General features: G+C 44.5%; 1 protein-coding gene across 1 annotated transcript in view; it reads left to right on the top strand.

Moving 5' to 3' along the window:
* LOC138960078 (sorting nexin-29-like) overlaps positions 1 to 22,097 on the top strand; it is a 60,151-nt gene that overhangs the window by 12,423 nt on the left and 25,631 nt on the right. The window contains exons 11-16 of the mRNA XM_070331808.1: positions 5,946 to 6,043; positions 11,281 to 11,368; positions 12,308 to 12,378; positions 13,262 to 13,454; positions 16,314 to 16,399; positions 17,188 to 17,294. Of these exons, the coding sequence (XP_070187909.1) occupies positions 5,946 to 6,043; positions 11,281 to 11,368; positions 12,308 to 12,378; positions 13,262 to 13,454; positions 16,314 to 16,399; positions 17,188 to 17,294 (643 nt within the window). The remainder of the gene's footprint in view (positions 1 to 5,945; positions 6,044 to 11,280; positions 11,369 to 12,307; positions 12,379 to 13,261; positions 13,455 to 16,313; positions 16,400 to 17,187; positions 17,295 to 22,097) is intronic.

Below are 22,097 nucleotides of genomic sequence, written 5' to 3' on the forward strand. Positions count from 1 at the left end.
CGAGTGATAAATAACTTTGATTCTGTGCTTTTTGTGTGTCAGGAACTCTATCCTAACTCTGGTGGGAAGGATAGGGTTACATGATGTTCCGAGTGATAAATGATTTAGATTCTGTGCATTAAATTACATATCTTACCCAACTCACATATAGCAATTAACCCTAGTTCAGTGCCGGTAACGCTGTACGCATCCCCTTGGTAACCAAGGGAAGCCCCTCTAAAAAAAGAGTGACCAATCCCATAAGGCCATATTAATACATACTTCCGACTTCCGTATGCGCGCGCATACGCCTCCATATGCATCATTCCATACTCAGCGAGCAGTGAGACTGGTCGCGTTTTTGTACGCTCTGGCTGTGTTCAGCCTTTTGACACTTCGTCTGCGGACTTGGTCATTTACCTCTTGGTTTCTTCTAGCTTGTCTTCGCTTCTCTACATATTGAGGTGAGGTCGTTCTTGTTTTTTGCTTGTGTTTGTGGGCGTTTTGACCTGTAATTTGAACTTGTGAAAATTTTCTTGTTTACAAAATTTTTCGTGAGTTGTTTTGGTCATGGCGGATAGCGCCAAGAAGCGGCACTCGTCTAAGCAAGTAGCTGCTGAGTCTTCGCCTTCTAAGAAAACGCCTAGGAAAGCTTATGCTCCCGGCCAGGCACATGTTTCGGTTCTGGAACCGTCGTTGCAAAAGATTACCGATGTTTTGATTGACATGCCTACTTCGGCGAATGTGACTGATAAAACTTTAGACAAGTTGTCTCGTGCTGATAAGCCCACTGATAAAACTTTAGACAAGTTGTCTCGTGCTGATAAGCCCGCTAAGGCGGCTTCGGTGTCTGTGATTCCCGGCCTTGCGTCTGTGGACGTGGCGTCTCTGTTACTTTCTTTAAGCTCACAGGTCTCGTCTTTGGCGGAGGAGGTGGCGTCCACGCGGGCGGAGTTCCGGTCTCTGCCTGCGGGTGTGGCTGGTGTGTCGTCTCTGGCCGACGTTCGCCCTTTGCCTTCGGCCACTGTTACTCGGGCTGAGGTTCATGCGTCTCAGGATGGTACCAGGCCTACTCTGGTGGCGTGCGGCCCGGCTGCTGGTGGTTCTCGCCACATTAAAGGTATGTCTTCTACCCAAGTATCCGGGTTCTCCGGAGAAAGGGTAGAGCGTTTCCAAGAGAAAGTAACTCCGGGCTCTGGCTTTGTGGGTGAAAGTTCTGAAGCTGAGGCTGGCTCTGACTGCATTGGCAGCAGGTCGGTGGCGGTCAAGAACCTTGGAGAGCGAACGGAAGATTTGTCGCAACCAACCGCTTCTTTAGATTGTGGTACGGGTGCGCGTCTTTCGCTTCCGCCCGGGGGGCAGGAAGGGGGCAGTGTGGCTGGCTCTTTGTTTGACTATGGCAGTCAAGCAGGGGGCCAGCTGACGGATGGCATGGTTTTGCCGGACGGCTGTTCTGAAGACGGTGCTTCCGCAGCAGTCGAAGGTACCGAATTCAAGATTCCGTTTAGGCTTTCTGATGCAGTGGCATCTGCGGCTGAGACGGCTTCAAGATATTTTGAAGAGGGGGTGGTGGAATCTAAGTCTTTTGTGGTTCCTCCTCCCTCTGCACTTGGAGACTTTCGCAGTGCGAAAGAGAAGAAATGTTCTTTCAAGTTTCTCGAATCGCCCGCTGTTGCGTATGAGATGTCGAAAGTTTTGAAGAAGAATTCTCAGTCGCATAGTCAGGTGGCCCCGATGCCTTTGTTGGTTCAACATGGGGATGCACCTGATTCGGCCACGTCGTGGCTGGCTCAGACAGGTCAAGTGGTGCCTGGTGCAGCGGCTCTCCGCAATTTCAGGCTGGGGCCGCAGCCTGTTGACTTGGTGGAGTCTTTTGCTCTTCCTAGAGCGGCTCTGCCTGTTACACCGGATCTGGCGTCTCTCAGGGAAGACGGTTATAGCAAAGACAGGCCTGTGCCCTACGCGGAGGGCTCTCTGTTGGCGCTAGAGGAGACAGGGAGATCTCTGTTAGAATTGGCCTCGGTCTCTGAGTCACTGCAACGTTCTTTGTCAAGGTCGATTGCGTCAAGTCTTGAGCCTTTTGAGTTTCGTTATGACGCTTCTGCTGAAGACGTTACAACGCTGTTGGCTACCTTAGCCAGGGTCTCTCGTGAGCAAATGGGGCTTTCAGCCAAGCTGTACACTCATGCGATTCTTTCGCGCAGAGCTGCCTTTCTGAGTGGCTCAAAGATCAGGGACAAGGGGACTATCGATAGTCTGAGGTTCTCCCCCTTTGAGGACGGCTCACTGATAAGTCGTTCGTCTCTTGATGCGTTGCAAAAAGAGACCCAGGACGCTAGGGATTTGGCGATTGCCAGGATCGCCCATCAGGGCTTTCAAAAACCACAGAGTAAGCCTCAGCAGCAGAACAAGGCTCAGCCTTCGTTCTCGGGCGGTGGCAAGAGTCAGAACCAGAACTCCTCTTCTCGAGGCAGGGGGCGTGGCGCCCCTTATCAGAAGAGGGGTTCGTTTGGTGGTTCTAGGGGGTCGGGGCGTAAGCCTCACCCCCAATGATGTCTTCCCGAGCAGATCGCCCCGTTAGCCCCCACCTTGGTGGTGGCGGGCGGCCCCTCCAGGGCCATCGCTGCCTGGATTCGTTTGGTGTCCAGCCAGTGGATTTTGGGGGTGATCAGTTCGGGATTTCGTCTTCTCTGGGCAGACGGGAAGGCACCGCTGTCCAGGATACCGCCGCCTTTTGTGTTTCCGCGAGACGCGGAGGCCAAAGCAGCTATTCAGGGAGAGGTCGCTGCACTCCTTTCAAAAGGCGCGATCGAGGAGGTGATCGATCACAGGTCCCCAGGCTTTTACGGCAGGTTGTTTGTAGTACCCAAAGCCTCGGGTGCGTGGAGGCCTGTTCTGGATTTGTCGCCATTGAACAGGTTCCTGCGTGTCGTGAAGTTCACGATGGAAACGCCTGCCTCAGTGAGAGAAGCCCTTCGGCCGGGGGACTGGGTCACGTCTATAGACCTGACCGACGCTTATTTTCACGTGCTGATGCATGTGGCAGACAGAAAATGGCTTCGTTTCCGCTGGGGAGAGAGGATCTTTCAGTTTCGGGCGCTCCCGTTCGGTCTGTCTCTCTCCCCTTGGATTTTCACGATGGTCGTGCGTCAGCTCTGTGCCCTCGTGAGGCAGGAGGGTGTGCGTCTGAGAGCCTACTTGGACGACTGGTTGATTCTGCATCAAGACCAGGTCCTTTGCAATACGCACACTCAGAGGGTGCTCAGTCTAGCGGTTCAGCTCGGCTTCACAGCCAACCTAGTGAAGTCGGAGCTGGTGCCCTCCCAGCAGTTCACGTACCTGGGGATGGAGTTCGATACACTGAACTGGTCAGTCCGTCCTGCTCGAAAGAGGGTGGACAAGTTGCAGGAGGCTATCCGTGTTCTTTACGGAAAGAATCTGTCTACGGCTCGGGAGTTGACTTCCCTTTTAGGGCAGATGGAATCCATGGCCACTGTTGTCCCTCTGGGAAGAGTCCACAAGAGGCCCTTTCAAGCAGCGCTCCAAGCGCAGTGGGACCAAGCGACTCAAGGCTGGAATTGCTTGATCGAGTTGGGTGCTTGGTTCAGTCGTACAACGAGCATATGGCTTCTCCCCTGGGTGTCACAGGGTGTCCCTATTGTTCTCCCTGCACCGGAGAACAATCTTTTCACGGACGCCTCGCTTTCGGGCTGGGGGGCTCATTTGGCAGACCAGACTGCTTCAGGGGTGTGGGACGCCAGTCAGGTCTCTCTGCACATAAATGTTCTGGAGCTGGAGGCTGTGGCACTCGGCCTGCGTTCATTTCTGCCTCTGCTGGCAAACAGTCATGTTCTGGTACACACGGACAACACGACGGTAGCGGCTTACATAAATCGCCAGGGGGGCTCGCGCTCTCAGGTTCTGTCGAACAGCGCGTGTCGGTTACTGGTCTGGTGCAGCACTCACAACATTCGGCTGTCAGCTGTTTACCTGAGGGGCTCTCTCAATGTCCTGGCCGACTCCCTCAGCAGGGGGAGCAAGGTCCTGCACTCAGAATGGACTCTCTCCCATCAGGCTCTGGATCGTCTTTGGGTGCAGGTTCACAAGCCTCCCATCGATCTGTTCGCAACGAGATTCTCGGCTCGTCTCCCCTTGTTTGTCTCTCCGTTTCCGGACCCTCTAGCTTGGGCCGTGAATGCGCTGGATCTGGATTGGTCGGGTCTGCAGGCTTATGCCTTTCCTCCGTTTTGCCTGCTAGGCAAGGTGGTGCGGAAAGCAGACATAGAAAAGCCAGCGTTGGTTCTGGTGGCCCCGCGGTGGCCCAGTCAACATTGGTATCCAGATCTGGTGCGCATGGCGGTTCGTCCACCCATTCCTCTAGGCGTTCGAAAGGGCGACCTGGTTCAACCCAGGTCGGGCATTCCGCACGGGGACCCGCAGGCGTTGCAGCTTCACGGCTGGGTGCTATCAGAGGCTCTCTGCTCCGGGCGGGTGCCTCAGAGTCAACTCTGAATTTGGTACAGCAAGCGCATAGAGATTCGACGAAGTCGGTCTATTCCTCGCACTGGTCTGCGTGGACAAAATGGTGCGCTGAAAATGGTGTTAGCCCTCTCTCTCCCAGGTCAATGCAAGTTGCCAATCATTTATCTTGGTTGGCAGGGAGGGGGGGGTCGCCTTCTTCCTTGCGTGTGAGGCGTTCTGCTATATCTTCAACGCTTAGACAGCTGGGACGCAAAATTGATTTAAGTGGCGTGATCGCGAGTGTGCTAAAGGGCGCTTCCCTTCTTTCAGCTCGGTCCAAAACGCAGCTCCCGGCGTGGGATCTGTTTTTAGTTTTACGTTTTTTGGCATCGGACGATTTTGAGCCCCTGCACTTAGCTAGTCTAGCTAAGCTTACGAGGAAAACTTTGTTTCTTGTTTTGCTCGCCACAGCTCGTCGTGGCAGTGAGGTGCACGCTTTGTCGGGTTTGGCGCGTGATATTTCTTTAGAGAAGGATGGTTCTTTTTCGTTGAAGTTTAGGCCGGATTTTTTAGCAAAGAATCAAAAGCCCGGTCATGCTTCCCCGGTTATTCATATTCCCCCCTTGAGCGCTGTGCTGGCTCCAGGAGATCCTGATGCTCTTAACTGTCCGGTTCGTGCCCTCAGCAGTTACTTGTCTAGAACGTCTCCTCTTCGCTCGGAAACTCAAAAGCTTCTTTTTATTTCACTCAATACTGTCAGAAGTAAAGACATTTCTAAAGTTACCCTGACCAGATGGGTGTCGATGACAATCAGGCAGGCTTATATGTGGTGGCAGACCCAGTCGGGGGATGCTAGAGCCATTCTGCCTCTTACCTCTGCCAGAACACATGAGGCTAGGGCATGGTCGTCGTCCTTGGCTGTGCTCCGCTCAGGACGCCTCTCGGAGGTTCTTGCGGTGGCATATTGGAGATCAGAGGACATCTTCATTAACCACTACTTGAGGGATGTTGCCTCTTGTCGTCAGGACGGCTCGTCTGCCTTGCCGTCTCTGGTGGCTGCTGGGCAGGTTCTTCGTACTTGAGAGGGTGAGTACCCGCCACCTATAGTAGCAATCTGCTATATGTGAGTTGGGTAAGATATGTAATTTAATTAAAAATTTTAGTAGTAAATTTTCATTTGATTAATATACTTACCCAACTCACATCGTTTATTCCCTCCCGCCTCCCCGCTGTGGGTTGTGGGTTTCTAAAAAAGGGTGTGAGTTGGGCTTCGTTTGGAATGATGCATATGGAGGCGTATGCGCGCGCATACGGAAGTCGGAAGTATGTATTAATATGGCCTTATGGGATTGGTCACTCTTTTTTTAGAGGGGCTTCCCTTGGTTACCAAGGGGATGCGTACAGCGTTACCGGCACTGAACTAGGGTTAATTGCTATATGTGAGTTGGGTAAGTATATTAATCAAATGAAAATTTACTACTAAAATTTTTAATTTTGTGTGTCAGGAACTCGATCCTAACTCCGGTGGGAAGGACAGGGCTACATAATGACAGTGTTCCACAGTCTCAAGCCTCCTCCTACACTGCAGACCACCTTTACTCAGGTTTGTAGCCTTTCTTTTGTGTGTGTCATTGCAGTGGAACCCCCCTTTTAAGACCCCCCAATTTAAGACTTCCTCCTTTTTGAGTCACTTGAGAAAAAGTGACTCTATGTAATCGGTCAGTGTTAGTCTGTCCGGCCGTCCGGCCGGCCGTCCGTAGACACCACCTTAACGTTGGACTTTTCTCGGAAACTATCAAAGCGATCGGGCTCATATTTTGTTTAGTCGTGACCTCCAATGACCTCTACACTTTAACGATGGTTTCGTTGACCTTTGACCTTTTTCAAGGTCACAGGTCAGCGTCAAAGGAAAAATTAGACATTTTATATCTTTTCTCGGAAACTATCAAAGCGATCGGGCTCATATTTTGTTTAGTCGTGACCTCCAATGACCTCTACACTTTAACGATGGTTTCGTTGACCTTTGACCTTTTTCAAGGTCACAGGTCAGCGTCAAAGGAAATATTAGACATTTTATATCTTTGACAAAGTTCATCGGATGTGATTGAAACTTTGTAGGATTATTCTTTACATCAAAGTATTTACATCTGTAGCCTTTTACGAACGTTATCAGAAAAACAAGGGAGATAACTAGCCTTTTCTGTTCGGCAACACACAACTTAACGTTGGGCTTTTCTCGGAAACTATAAAAGTGACCGGGCTCAAATTTTATGTGAACGTGACTCATTGTGTTGTGAATAGCAATTTCTTCCTGTCCATCTGATGCCTCATATAATATTCAGAACTGCGAAAGTGACTCGATCGAGCGTTTGCTCTTCTTGTTAAAACCTTCCTTTCTTAGATGTTCAGTTCATAGCCTCTATAAATGTACCTCCATCTCAAGTCTTCCTCTCTTTTGAGATCTGATTTTTGAAAGGGGGTTCTACTGTAAAAAATTCCATCTCACACGGCATATTGTAAACGCCATGAGCCTCCCTCTGGAAGGGTATGTGCGTAGAAATATGCACTAATAATAAATAGTTGAATCTACGGGTTACGAACTGTGCAGGTCCTCCTACCAGCATTAACAGTAAACAGTGGTACCCCCTTTTTAAGACCATTACAAAATCTGAGAAAATCAAGTGTCAAAGGAAGGAAGTGGGAGTACGGGGGTAAATCCACAGAGGATATGAACAGAAAATCCATGAAAACTTGGTGTTTAACACTTTCGCGACGGGACACTGATAAATCAGTAACCGCGCTGACACGCCCATGGACGGGACGCGCATTTTTCAGTACCAGTCATACAAGGTACAAGACTCGTGATTGCTTCCCGGTTTTTGAAGATTGCAATAAATTGAGTTGTTTCCCTTGATACACGTGGTTTTCTCTTCCGGCTTGATCAAATTAGTGCAGATTTGCGTGGTGTTTTCGAACAAAAAAAATGAATTGAAGACGAGCCTTGTCACGGGAGGAGATTCTCCGGATGTTGGATCTTGTGGATCCTGTAGATCATGATACATCGTGTCGTTTTAGCCTCAAGAAAGCGATAATAGCAGTGATATTGAGGAAGAAACAGTCCCGTTGTTGCTAGTACGAGTCGGCAAACTACACGTGGTAGGGGGTGATACTGCTAGACGAACATGTATCTCGGAATCGTGCAGGAGCTATGGGGGCGTGGCAGCACTGATAACAATGGATGGCTGGAGCCTAATCCTTTTGGAAATGTTCATAGGTGTACAGTTGGGACTTTGTTGTGAAAATGTGACTTATATTCAATATGGATTACCTAGACATCATTTGGTGAGTGTCACAGTTTTGTTATATTTAGTCAAGTTTTGACTAAATATTTTAACATCGAGGGGGAATCGAAACGAGGATCGTGGTGTGTGTGCGTGTGTGTGTGCGTGCGTGCGTGTGTGTGTGTGTGTAGAGCGATTCAGACTAAACTACTGGACCGATCTTTATGAAATTTTACATGAGAGTTCCTGGGTATGAAATCCCCGAACGTTTTTTTCATTTTTTTGATAAATGTCTTTGATGACGTCATATCCGGCTTTTCGTGAAAGTTGAGGCGGCACTGTCACGCCCTCATTTTTCAACCAAATTGGTTGAAATTTTGGTCAAGTAATCTTCGACGAAGCCCGGACTTCGGTATTGCATTTCAGCTTGGTGGCTTAAAAATTAATTAATGACTTTGGTCATTAAAAATCTGAAAATTTGTAAAAAAAATAAAAATTTATAAAACGATCCAAATTTACGTTTATCTTATTCTCCATCATTGGCTGATTCCAAAAACATATAATTATGTTATATTCGGATTAAAAACAAGCTCTGAAAATTAAATATATAAAAATTATTATCAAAATTAAATTGTCCAAATCAATTTAAAAACACTTTCATCTTATTCCTTGTCGGTTCCTGATTCCAAAAACATATAGATATGATATGTTTGGATTAAAAACACGCTCAGAAAGTTAAAACAAAGAGAGGTACAGAAAAGCGTGCTATCCTTCTTAGCGCAACTACTACCCCGCTCTTCTTGTCAATTTCACTGCCTTTGCCATGAGCGGTGGACTGACGATGCTACGAGTATACGGTCTTGCTGAAAAATGGCAGCTACTTGACTAAATATTGTATTTTCGCCTTACGCGACTTGTTTCATTTGAGTCAGGATGCTGTGAGTGAATGCGGGATTTGCTTGTTTTTTTCTTTGTACTGTCTCCTTATTTCTGTGTACAATGTTAACAATATTTCAGCTAATTCATAGGTTTTACACCTTGTTTGGTTATAACATTATTTATAATACTTTCTGTTAAAAAATAACTTTTAAAAAAAGCAGTGGAAAATAAAACACACACAAAGGGTGTTATGCATGAGTGACGTCGAAAGTACACGCCGACTTCAGCGAAGTCATGACTTGAAAGTCGCCGCCTACCGCAGGCGCTCAGTCGGTATGCACGGGTGACGACCAGACCGCCGACTTTCAAGTTGCCGTGTAAAGCAAGGTCACCAGTCAATCTATTTTTATAACGAGGAATTCCTTCCTTTGCGCATGCGCTAGGGTGATTCGATAACATCCTCCCGCTTCCTCGCACGGGGAATGCGACTATTCAGAGACGGAGAGCAGTGAAATATGGGTCAGTGGGACGGAGAGCGTGAAGAAATGGAGGCGCAAAAGATGAAACGAGCAAGAGGGTGCCTGCCGCGTAAAAGCTGAGAGTCAAAAACGGCACCAGTGAAATATGGGTCAGTGCTACTTTGCTCTGAAACGAATCAAAGATGTCTTCGCTAATCTTATCGGTGTTGGTTCTAAAATAATATGACAAGGGAAATGAATCTCGCAAACAAACAAAAATTTTTAGTCCAGCACTTCCAACTATTGGGTTCTGTCTAAAAACGATTACGGCGAAAAAATTCGTCGACTTTGATGGCGGAAAACCATGAAAATGGCCATTCTGTTCACTGAAGTCGGCGTGTAAACCATTTAGACGACCTCCGGAGCACGTCTAAATTTAGTCGCCAGTTTCGGTGGTACAAGCGTGTAGTCGCCACCCGTGCATACCGTGTATCTCGCGGTCGGCGGCACTCGCTGTTTGCACGCCGCCTAAACGTTTAGACGTCACTCATGCATAACTCCCAAAAAAACGTTAAAAAACACAAATTATCCCCCTTTCACCCCCCTTTGCTAAAACAAATCGCGTAACTAACTTATAAATAGCATGACTGAACTGGGCATCCATTTTTGAATTAGTACACAAAATTTGGTGGTGATTGGACTTAATTCAAGCTTGCTAGACAGATTTCTTTACAGTTACTGATTTTTGGGAAGTTTCTTGGTGGCAAGCTTGGGCAGGCAGGACGTTTACGCCGTGGCAGTGCTAGTCACAATAGTGTTAACAGGGGGTTCACTGTACCAGTTACTTTAACAAGATTTTGTGCCTTTTTTCTTGACATATCAGAGTGAATAGACGACGTTCTGTAATAACTTGGTCAAGTTGTTACGAGTTGTGCAAAAATTGCTTTTCCTTGTTTCCATCTATCTATATATATATACGACTTGTGTCTGTGTGTCTGTGTGTCTGTGTGTGTGTCTGTGTGTGAGTTCGCGATGCACGGCCAAAGTTCTCGATGGATCTGCTTAAAATTTGGTGTGCATATTCAGGTAGACCCGGGACAGGACACAACCTGGTCGATATTTCAACACGTGCTCTCAGCGCGCAGCGCTGAACCGATTTTGTGCGCGCTGAACCGACTTTGGTTCCACCTCAGCTACCCGGGCCCCCATACCGACACACCAAAGCCAAAGTTCTCGGTGGATCTTTTTCAAATTTGGACACCGTATTCAGCTACACCCCGGACACAATATCATCGATGAGATATTTCAACACGTGCTCTCAGCGCGCAGCGCTGAACCGATTTTGGTTTTTGTGTTCATTTCACCATTATAAGTAACTCTTCCTTATCTTCTCATCTTCTCCAGGTTTTCAGCGTTTACCTCCCTTCCTTCGTATGGTGCACTATAGTATGAGTGCAGCGTCTTCGGATATTCCCGGCGTTCTGTTACTATTTTTAGAAGGTCACCGCAGTGTCCAGAACGTAAATTGGACCCGTAAATTATCCTCACTGTAAAAGTGCAAAGGTCGAATCAATTTATAGCCACGCGAAAAATACACTGTCATCTATCTCTCTATATATACGGCTTCTCTGTGTTTGTGTGTGTGTGTGTGTGTGTGTGTCTCTATGTGAGCAACACCTGGGGATTGTTCAGTTCTGTTTGTGATGTGGTCTGGCGGCTTTTGTGTATTTGTATGTACTGGCCTTCCTTTGAGAAGCCATAACAGTTCAAAAGGGCTTACAGATAAGCTATAAATTGCTCAATCCTGTTTGAGTGGAGTTCGCCTCCAAAGGTGATTAACACGGTTACATTCGTCGACAAGGATGGGACTCGATATGGTCAGGAATGGCATTATGGCCACTGAATCATTTTCGTGCTGTTCCCATTCCACGAATCTGGGAGGGACCTAAGCTTGGCGGGTCCATTGTTCGGACCCGGCGAAGCCGGCGTACGGCTCTAAGTACTTCTTCCCGGCGAAGCCAGCTACCCGGCGAAGCGGGTATTCATTCTAGTATGTCATGTGTAGCTTGATTTAGTGGTTCTTTGGAAAAGCAAGGAAATACAAGGGAAAGCAACTCTTCTATGACCCATTAAAACCTGACGAGTGAGGAATTCGTCTTTTTCTCTCTGCATTTGCTGTGCTTTTGTGAGTCTCTGATCTCATTGACAGCATTCATTTTCAGATGCATCTTCAGAGATGTCAGTGTTTTCTCGCGGAGATGTTGACAGTGCTGTGTTCGGTCTGGCGGTGGCTCAGAAAGGCCTGGAGAGGTAACAAGACATTTTCATATTTTTGCTGTTTGTTTTGTGTTTTATGTCATGCTTCATTTCTTGCCCAAACATCAGTAGGGCTTCTACCTTTCCATAAATTTACAGATTTTCCACAAATTGAATAATGAAAAACCTAGAAATGTGCTCAGATTTATGACCCCTTAAATTTAAAGATGTTATTTGTAATGGTGAACCTAATAGACTGACTTAAATGTTGTAAGTTTTCCTTACCATCTGCAAGATTAGTTGATCCTTCAACTTTGTCCTTCTGACTTGTACATCTGATGTACATCTTCCTAACAAGTTCCTGCTGGTAATTAACCTGCGAAAGGAACAGGACATTATTTGTGTGTCACTGTCAAATTTACACTGCTGTGTTTTCATGAAACATCATCAGTAACCATATAGAATGGAACAAGACCTCCAGGGCGGGGATGTAGCTCAGTCGGTAGCTTGCTGGATTTGTATGCAGTTGGCCGCTGTCAGCGTGAGTTCGTCCCCACGTTCGGCGAGAGATTTATTTCTCAGAGTCAACTTCGTGTGCAGACTCTCCTCGGCGTCCGAACACCCCCGTGTGTACACGCAAGCACAAGACCAAGTGCGCACGAAAAAGATCCTGTAATCCATGTCAGAGTTCGGTGGGTTATAGAAACACGAAAATACCCAGCATGCTTCCTCCGAAAGCGGCGTATGGCTGCCTAAATCGCGGGGTAAAAACGGTCATACACGTAAAAGCCGTGGGAGTTTCAGCCCACGAACAAGCAAACAAAAATCAGTAACCATATAGAATGGAACAAGACCTCCAAAAAGGGGAGAAAATCAGGTTTATACGAGAAAGGAGTCTTAAAATGGGGGGGAATTTACAGAAAGGGGAAATTTTTGAATTGGGGGACCTTAAAAGGGGTTCCACTGTACCATCAATGGCTCTGTTTGTTTCAGCGCCAGAACAGAAGGAGACGGCGGTATATCTGAAGTGATGTCAGAACACTCCCATCAGTACATGTCACACGGTGAGAAGCCTTGAAATGACACAGGTTCAGTTTAGACTACTTCAAGAGAGGGTTTCAGAGAAGGTTCCTTTGCTTGAAGTTCATAAATCTGTTGGGTCTTGAGACTGGTACAAAAGTAATCATAGCCATGAAATACAAAGTGCAGCCTTTTCAATAAGTGTCAGAAGTACACATGCAGGGGACTGTTTAAGCATTGGGCTGAAATTAGACATTTTATTCTAATTCCGAGAGTAATATTCTGAGCAAATTATCTTTTCGATGTTGAAATCATAGGTCTCTTTTACACTCTGTCATGCGTTTTCATTCCTTGTGTTGTGAGCAAATAACAGCACACAGTGCAGGAAATATCCACCTTATCCAGTCTTAATCTATGTTCATTGCTAAGCCTCAAATTAATTTGGTGAAGTCGACTTCACTAACCTAGCTGCAAAAAGCTTTGGCACTGAATAATGGTTAAAAAGACTTTAAAAAATCAATTTCAGGCTCAATAGAAGCATTCTGAAAATAACTCCGTCGGGTTTGTGGGAGAGTGATCTTTTCTTTCAAAACCTCTGACAAATAAAGGAGGGACCAATCACTATTAAGGGGAGTGTCAGAAATACTTGGACTAGCGAGGGGGTGTCAGAAACACGTGCTCCAGTCCACGTGTTTCCGACAGTGCCCTCGCTAGTAATAGGCCCCTCTTTTGTTTGTGACAGGTTTTGTTTGTGACAGGTTTTGTTTGTCACAGGTTTTGTTTGTCACAGGTTTTGTTTGTCACAGGTTTTGTTTGTCACAGGTTTTGCAAGAAAAGGTCACTCTTCCACAGCCCATACAAACCCGACGGAGTTATTTCCAAAAATCTTCTATTAATGACAGCATTTACTGTTGTATGTGTTCACAGAAGAGTTGCGCCAGGCGGTGGTGGCGATGATGGTGAGGAAGGATGAGGTGGAGGAACAGAACCGCTCGCTACAGTCGCTGCTGGAACAGGAGATGGATATGTCCTCCATGCTGCGGGCGGACATTGCTGATCTCAAACACTCGCACGACAAGCAGCAGGAACAGGACCAAGCCGTCATAAGTAAATTGCAGAGGTTAGTGTTATATTTGTTATTTGTTATATGAAGTCTTATATCGCGCGCGTATCTCCAGACTCGGACTCAAGGCGCAGGGATCTATTTATGCCGTGTGAGATGGAATTTTTTACACAATACATCACGCATTCACATCGACCAGCAGATCGCAGCCATTTCGGCGCATATCCTACTTTTCACGGCCTATTATTCCAAGTCACACGGGTATTTTGGTGGACATTTTTTTTATCTATGCCTATACAATTTTGCCAGGAAAGACCCTTTTGTCAATCGTGGGATCTTTAACGTGCACACCCCAATGTAGTGTACATGAAGGGACCTTGGTTTTTCGTCTCATCCGAAAGACTAGCACTTGAACCCACCACCTAGGTTAGGAAAGTGGGGAGAAAATTGCTAACGCCCTGACCCAGGGTCGAACTCGCAACCTCTCGCTTCCGAGCGCAAGTGCGTTACCACTCGGCCACCCAGTCCTTATGTGTTGGCTGTGTCTTCTTCTTCCTTGTTAGCCGTATTGCAGTTGAGTCCAACCTGCCCTGGTGACCACCTCTCCATAAAGTGTTGGCTGTGTCTTCTTCTTCCTTGTTAGCCGTATTGCAGTTGAGTCCAACCTGCCCTGGTGACCACCTCTCCATAAAGTGTTGGCTGTGGCTTCTTCTTCCTTGTTACTGTTAGCCGTATTGCAGTTGAGTCCAACCTGCCCTGGTGACCACCTCTCCATAAAGTGTTGGCTGTGGCTTCTTCTTCCTTGTTAGCCGTATTGCAGTTGAGTCCAACCTGCCCTGGCGACCACCTCCATATAGACCACCTGCCCATTACGACCAATCCAAAGGATCCCAATCAAGGTTTTTTGCTGTATAATTCACATGTCCATGGTGACCACCTGTCTATAAAAACCACTTCTAGTCAGTCCCTTTGGTGATCGTTATAGACAGGTTTGACTGTAGGTATGTACGTCATGAAGCGTAGGTTATTAGGTGCTGCAGTTAGGCATGGCATGGGTCCTGCAACTCTGCTTTCGGCCAAGGACGTTATCAGGCTGGGGTCTCTCCGAGGTCGACTGCCTGCCAAGGTCCCTGAGCTTGGTCTGTCAAACGATGAGTAGAACACATCAGCCCCTCACTTCCTTTAGCTCCCCATCAGAAGCGGTGTACCATTGTGTGACCACAGATATCCCTTTCTCCGAGTCTGAAGTGAAGAGTTTGTTATTGAGAGAGGACCAGTGTTCATGTCCATTTCCTGCAGAAGAAGCTGCTGCTAAGTTTACAAAGGTGCTACCTCTCCTCACACACCACATACACCCCAGTGTGTTTGTGTGAGAGAGAAGAGAGGTGGAACACCCCAGTGTGTTTGTGTGAGAGAGAAGAGAGGTGGAACACCCCAGTGTGTTTGTGTGAGAGAGAAGAGAGGTGGAACACCCCAGTGTGTTTGTGTGAGAGAGAAGAGAGGTGGAACACCCCAGTGTGTTTGTGTGAGAGAGAAGAGAGGTGGAACACCCCAGTGTGTTTGTGTGAGAGAGAAGAGAGGTGGAGAATAGGTTTGTGTATGTTTTCCATGTATCCAATTAACCATTCAAATCAAGAAATCAGATCGACAGACAGTTCAAGGGGCATAATGGACCTCTCTCAGCTCTTTTAAACAACAGTTGAAAACTTTCTTTTTCACAGAATATTACACCAACCTGGCCTAATGTCTTCTTCATTCCATTTCTGCACATACTCCTCTCCCATAAAGTTGTTATGATTGTTGAGAGTGTTAGCTGTGTATGTTTGTATATATATATATAGTGTGTATTGCATATATGATTATTGTGTGAACAGTACATGTGGTGATTTGTGTCTGTATGATTAATTTATTTTTTGTAGGTTGTACTTTTAATTGTTCTATTCTGTATATATATATATGTTCTTTTGTAAAGGGCCTTTTCTCATTTGTAAGGAAAAGGTTGGGGTTGCACCTTGCACAGCGAAGCGCCTGTTAGTCCTGAAAATACAGTATTTAGCATTCACTGTCCAAGTTACAATGAGTGCTGATAGGGTTTAGTAAGCTTTTTTTGTAATAAATGACATTTTGCAGCTACAGTTGGCAAAGTTGGGGAAGAAAAATGTGGATAAAACAAGATCTCAAGGGTGCAAGGATAGCAACAGTACACACGATGATGACAGATGTAGAAAGACAGTTGAACCTGCCTGGTGATCACCTCTTGATAACAACCATCTGCCCATTACCACCACCCTAAAGGATCTCCAACAAGGTTCTTTTCTATATAAGTCACCTTTCCATAATGATCACCTGTCCATAAGGATTTAGTTGGTTCCTTGTGTGGTAATTATAGGCAGGTTTGACTGTAAATGAAATTGGCCCAGCAGCTTTTCTTGATCTCTAAATGACACATCTGTATCATGCACCAAAACTAATGTTTGTCTGTTCTTGCATGTTCTTCTTCTTCTTCTTCTTCTGCGTTCGTGGGCTGAAACTCCCACGCACAAAAAGCACGAGTGGAATTTTACGTGTATGACCGTTTTTACTCCGCCATTTTGGCAGCCATACGCCGCTTTCGGAGGAGGCATGCTGGGTATTTTCGTGTTTCTATAACCCACCGAACTCTGACATGGATTACAGGATCTTTTTCGTGCGCACTTGATCTTGTGCTTGCGTGTACGCACAAAGGGGGATAAGCCACTAGCAGGTCTGCACATAAGTTGACCTGGGAGATCGGAAAAATCTCCACACTTAACCCACCAGGCGGCCACGGCCGGGATTCGAACCCTCGACCTTCCGATTAAGAGGCCCGACGTCTTACCACCCCGCCACAGCGCCCGTCTTGCATGTTCAAACATGGCTTCAATTTAATATTTTCAGGGAAAATGAACTGCTGAAACACCAGCTGAAGAAATATGTGAATGCTGTCCAGCTCCTACGCACAGAAGGAGCAACGAACAAGGATGGTAAGCATACTGTGGAACCTCTCTTTTAAGAACCCTCAATTTAAAGGTTCTTGTCTACATTTTTATACCGAAATCGCCATTTGACCATTAAAATGCAGAGTCTATTATCTACAAATATCAACAATACACCCTCTTTCGATCAGGAAAGACAAAGCCAGTGTAGCCGTTTGAAAATTCATTGTACATGTAGTATTCCAGCGTAGTACTCATAGTAGGATATCCTTTTTTGGAAAATGCCAAGTGCAAAACTCCTCTCAAATCCCGTGCATTTCGTGCGTTTAAAAAAAAAGCGTGGACAGCGCTCCAGTGTCAAACTGTTGCTGCACTTGTTTGGGCGTGGCTATAAGCATAGCGACATGAATTTGATTGGTCAGTATTTTTAGGCAAAGCACATGTTCTCAGCAAACAGAAAACAAAATATTGGAAGCGTGAGTCACGCTACCCCAAAATAACATCTTTTTTTACATATATTTTTTTTCTATAACTTTTTTCCCCATGGTTCATTCATCATCTGACAGAACTTTTTAGCGAAATCTAACAATAAGATTATTGAAAAAAAGCAAAAATGTAGACGACCACCTTTAAGACTTCCTCCTTTTTAAGACCTTGCTTTTTCAGATTGTTTTTTTGATGGCCTCATTTTAAGAATCTCTCCTTTTTAAGACTGATTTTCTCAGATTGTTTGGATCTTGTCCCATGCTGGTACAAAACAAATACAAAGTATTGCAGCTTTTATTCCTTAATAATTTCAGTGGCAAAAAGTGTAATTTTGAGCGTGTATTCTGCAGACGGCCTGGGAATCAAACTTGACGATGTCCAGCCGAGCATGCCTCCCCCCACACAGGCCATTGACTACAGCCACGAGGCCTCCGAGTATGAGCAGAAACTCATCCAGGTAGGTGGAATTGGAAAGTAACTCTGTGTGTGTGTGTGAGTGTGTGTATGTGTGTTGTGTTGTGTTGTGGTGTGGTGTGGTGTGTTGTGGTGTTGTGTTGTGTTGTGTTGTGGTGTGGTGTTGTGTTGTGTGTGTGTGCTCAATGGTGCACAAAAAAGCTAGAGCACTATGAAAGACTGGTTTATTTAACATGATTGTTGTTGGTTTTTTGTACATGATTTCCTCGCGTTTTTATTGATCACGACCTGGGTGACAAACAACAATAACAACAACAAGAAAGTCGTTAATATCGTTTTTAGCAAAGGCAAAGATTTTTAACAATTACGCTTAAATACCAAATCAAAGTTGATAATTACTGCGAGGGCGCATGGTCGAATTGTAAGTAAGCTGTGCTGTCGAAAGACGCACAAAGGAAGATCTCATTGATGTACGATGCGAAGAGTAATTTTCTACTGATGATAATTGATATGACGAAGTTTCGTTCTTGAAATTCTTGAAAGTCAGTTCTTGGGAGACATTAGAAGTGACAGAATTTGCATTATTACGTCTTCTGAGCTTTCTATCGCTTTTGGCGTCAAAGATTGCACTTTGGAAGAAGGGGTCAAGAAGAGCCTTGTGTAATCTTTGTCTTTTGTCACTAAAACATTCCAACAGAAAGCGACATCTATACTAAAACAGTTCCTGAACTCGCAAATCTGTGTCTACTTTTGTATTTGTATACTGCCTGTTGCCTAAAATAGCTGTGTGTCAAATTTTTGTAGCGGGTATCACCAATAAACAGGATGGTTCAGCGCTCAAAAACGGCTCAATAAAGCGCGTGTGGTAGAACAAGATTAGAAGCCATACCTTCCTGTTTGAAGAAATGTCTGTGAGAAACACAACCAAATTCCATATTATCATTAGTTATTAAAAAAAAGTCTAAACCTGAAACTTAAGTAACGGACATAAGCCTGCGCAACTGCAAGTTGCAACCAAATTGTCGAACAAATGTGATATGATCTGACTGGCTCAGAAAATCAACACCTAACCTGGTATGCTGATTAAATTACAATATTCTTTATGTGACATGTCTGAACGTTCATCTAACAATCAAATCGTGGCCCTAGATGATTTCCTGCCTTTTAGGGATATCTAATTTGATAGATATTGTTGTGTTTCTTGTCTGCATGGGTGTGTGTTGATACGTATGCATTCATACACACATGCTTGAAACTGGAGTAGGTTCGAAACACGTCTTTACTGTCCAAACCAAAGAGGAAGCACTCTCCCAACATAGTCACGTTGTACACAACATATTTGTGAATATAACATCTCCCTCCTTCTATAATGTTATCTTTCTGATTAACATTATTATTCACAGTATAAAATCCCCCTTCTTGTAAAATGTTATCTGTTTGATTAACATTATAATTCACAGTATAACATCCCCCTACTTCTATAATGTTATCTTTCTGATTAACATTATAATTTACAGTATAAAATCCCTTTTCTTGTAAAATGTTATCTGTTTGATTAACATTTCTATACATCTATTTAACATCCATTCAACTGCCCCTCAATATTTTCAATAATTCAAAACAATTTTTTCCTTTCACACAAATATTTGAAGTCCTTGAATTCTGTTGCGCGTCACAACTGTCTTTCTCTTCTCACGATTTGTGTCACAAATGTCCTCATTGTTCACTTATAACTAAAAGTCCTTCCACGCTGTTTTGCATCACTTTTCACCACTTCTCCAGTTGCAAATGTTACACACATGTGTCACTGTTCCAAGTACAGTAACACATATTCCACTTATTCCACATTCTATGTCACAAAAGAGTATGACACAATTCAAATAAACAAAATATATATCCTTTCTGGTACATATTTTCCTGAATAATACATTCATACATCAATCACCTCAACATCATTTCATCTCACAAAAACAATTCTTCATTCTCTCTTTCATTTACAAATCACATGAAAAAATCCCTCATTCTTACTGGCATTTTCACCACTCTACCACTTCTAGTTGTTTTTGGTGTTTGAATCCTAGGGCTTTTTTCATGCGCCTGTGTTTCTGTTTCTGATGTTTTGGTTGTTGGTGACACTATGTTCTTTACCAGAGTTTCATTTTCATTGTTTTGTGAACTGTGCAGACAGTCAGGTTTGTTTTGATTTTTAGCTGCATCTGTTTGTTCACCTGTGTTTTCAATTGGTGTGTCTTGGTTTGACTTTGTGTTGACTTTGAGTAGGTCACTTCTATTTCTTCTGTATGTACCTGTGTCTGTTTGAAGATACAAGATATTTATTCACCAATTTTGCAAAAGGATTTCATCTTGGCACGGCACGGTAAAAATAAAATAAAAACCAACCAGACACATATGCAGACACACATCACCATGCATGCATACATACGTACATTACACTGTCATGCACACACAGACACAACTCACACACACACACACACACACACACACACACACACACACACACACACACACACACACACACACACACACACAATTATTTACATTCTCACACATAACCAGCCACATATCTACATCACAAATTCACATCGTCGCCTTGTAAAGGTAAAAACCATATCAGTTTAAAAGGGGTGCCAGTAATATCAATACAACATTAGTGAATACTAGAACAATACCTAAAATTTATAATCCATTTAAAAGTAAGTAGTACACGTAATTATTATCATTTAGTCAGATCATCACATAAAATTATATATTCATGATCTAGCCAGTTAGACAGTTTAAAACAACAGTATTAACAGACTATCACAGAACAATGTACATGTATGATCTTGGTGTTTGTGCTTTTTTCTGCACTGTTGCAGGCACCCATATTTTGTCCTCTTTGTTTCTCATGTACACTTTCTCTTGTGTGTGCAAATCTGGAAGTGATTTTGCATGTTTGTCATACTGTCTTTTGATTTCTCTCATGATTTTGTTTTTCTTTGGTTTCATTCTGAGAGTGAGTCTTGTTCTGAACTTTGTTTGTTTCTGCTGGTGATGGCATTGTGTTGTTGACTGGTGTGGACCATTCTTTCTGCAAAACCATTTGCTTTTGGATAATGTGGGACTGGATGTTGTATGTTTGAATTCCCACTGTTTTGAGAATGTTTTGAATTCCTCACTGGTGTACTGTGTCCCATTGTCTGAAACTACCTCTTGTGGAATGCCATGTCTGGCAAAGATAGATTTCATGTGTGAAATGACTGTCTGGCTCTTTATGTCTGTGAGTAGAGCTATCTCTGGAAATTTCGAGTAGTAGTCAGCTACGAGCAAGTAATCATGACCATTCCAGTGGAATAAGTCTGTGCCTACTTTTTGCCACGGTGCATTTGGAATATCATGATTGATCAGTGGTGATCCTTTTGTTGTTTGTTTCTGTGTGTGATGCATGTACTGCACTTTGAAACAATTTCTTCTATCTGTATTGACATACCGGGCCAGAACATTATCTGCCTTGCTCGGTTTTTGCATGTTTCCATGCCTAGATGACAGTAGATGACCTTCATGTCTTCTTTTGAGCATCTCTTTCCTCATTGTTTTTGGAATGATGATTTTGTCTGCTTTGAAGATCAAACCATCAATCGTGCTCAGTTCTAATGTCTTTGTCTACTTCATATTTGTTTGCGGGCCATCCTTTGAGGATTTACTTTCTGAGTTGGTTCATCTCAGTGTCTTCTAGTGTTTCCCCTCTGCCCCCCCCCTCTGCCCCCCCCCCCCCCCCCCCCCTTTTCATGAATGTGTATCACTTTTAGTCTAGTATGCCTGTGCCCATGACATCATCCAACCACTTCTCTCCCCTTTCATTCATTTCCGTTCCGGAGTTCCTTCCCTTTTTTGTGTGTTTCCCCTCCATTTTCTTTCAAACCTTGTTCGTTCCGTGTTGCGTCTGCTTTTTGTTGTCTTTTGTGTTCTTGTTTTTCCTGATGAAGCTTCCATAAGCGAAAATTCGAACCGTCTTGTCTTGTTCTTGTATTGGTGAGTACAGTATTCCTTTGTTTTTTAACTTTGTTCATCTTACCACAGTCACTTCGTTGTTTAGATTTCAAGTTTGTCTTGCGAGACTGGAATATTTTGCATGAAATGATTGCAATGTACATTCAGAATCTCTTCTTCCTGAGATGGTTGTCTTTGCATTTTGGGTGTTGCTCTTGACAGTGTATCTGCAATGTACATCTCTTTCCCAGGTTTGTATTTTATGATCAGGTCATATCTCTGTAGTCTTAACATGAGTCTTTGAATCCTTGGAGGACATTGGTTTAATGTTTTCCTCCAGATGTTTTCTATTGGTTTGTGGTCTGTTTCAACCTCGCACTGTTTTCCATATATATGTATTGATGGAACTTCTCACAGGCAAACACAATGGCTAGTGTTTCTTTTTCAATTTGTGCATAGTTTTGGTCAGTTTGTGTAAGTGCTTTTGAAGCATACGCTACTGGTTTATCATCCTGTATAAGTGCGCAACCTATCCCTACAGATGATGAGTCTGTGGTGATTTTGACAGGTTTGTTTGGATTGTAGTGTGCGAGAACTGGTGAACAAGTTAACTGTTTCTCGAGTTCCATGAGTGCCTTGTCATGTTCATGTTCCCAGTGCCACTCTACATTTTTCAGTAACAGCTTTCTGAGTGGTGCTGTTGTATTTGTCATGTTTGGGTAGAACTTGGCTAGGTAGTTGCTCATACCCAGAAGTCTTTGCAGTTCTTTCTTTGACTCAGGTTTTGGCATGTCTTGTATCGCTTTGATCTTATCTGGATCTGGTTTGATACCCTGTTTGCCAATGATGTGACCTA

Source organism: Littorina saxatilis, linkage group LG2, assembly GCF_037325665.1.
Source record: "Littorina saxatilis isolate snail1 linkage group LG2, US_GU_Lsax_2.0, whole genome shotgun sequence".
Lineage (NCBI taxonomy): Eukaryota > Metazoa > Mollusca > Gastropoda > Littorinimorpha > Littorinidae > Littorina > Littorina saxatilis.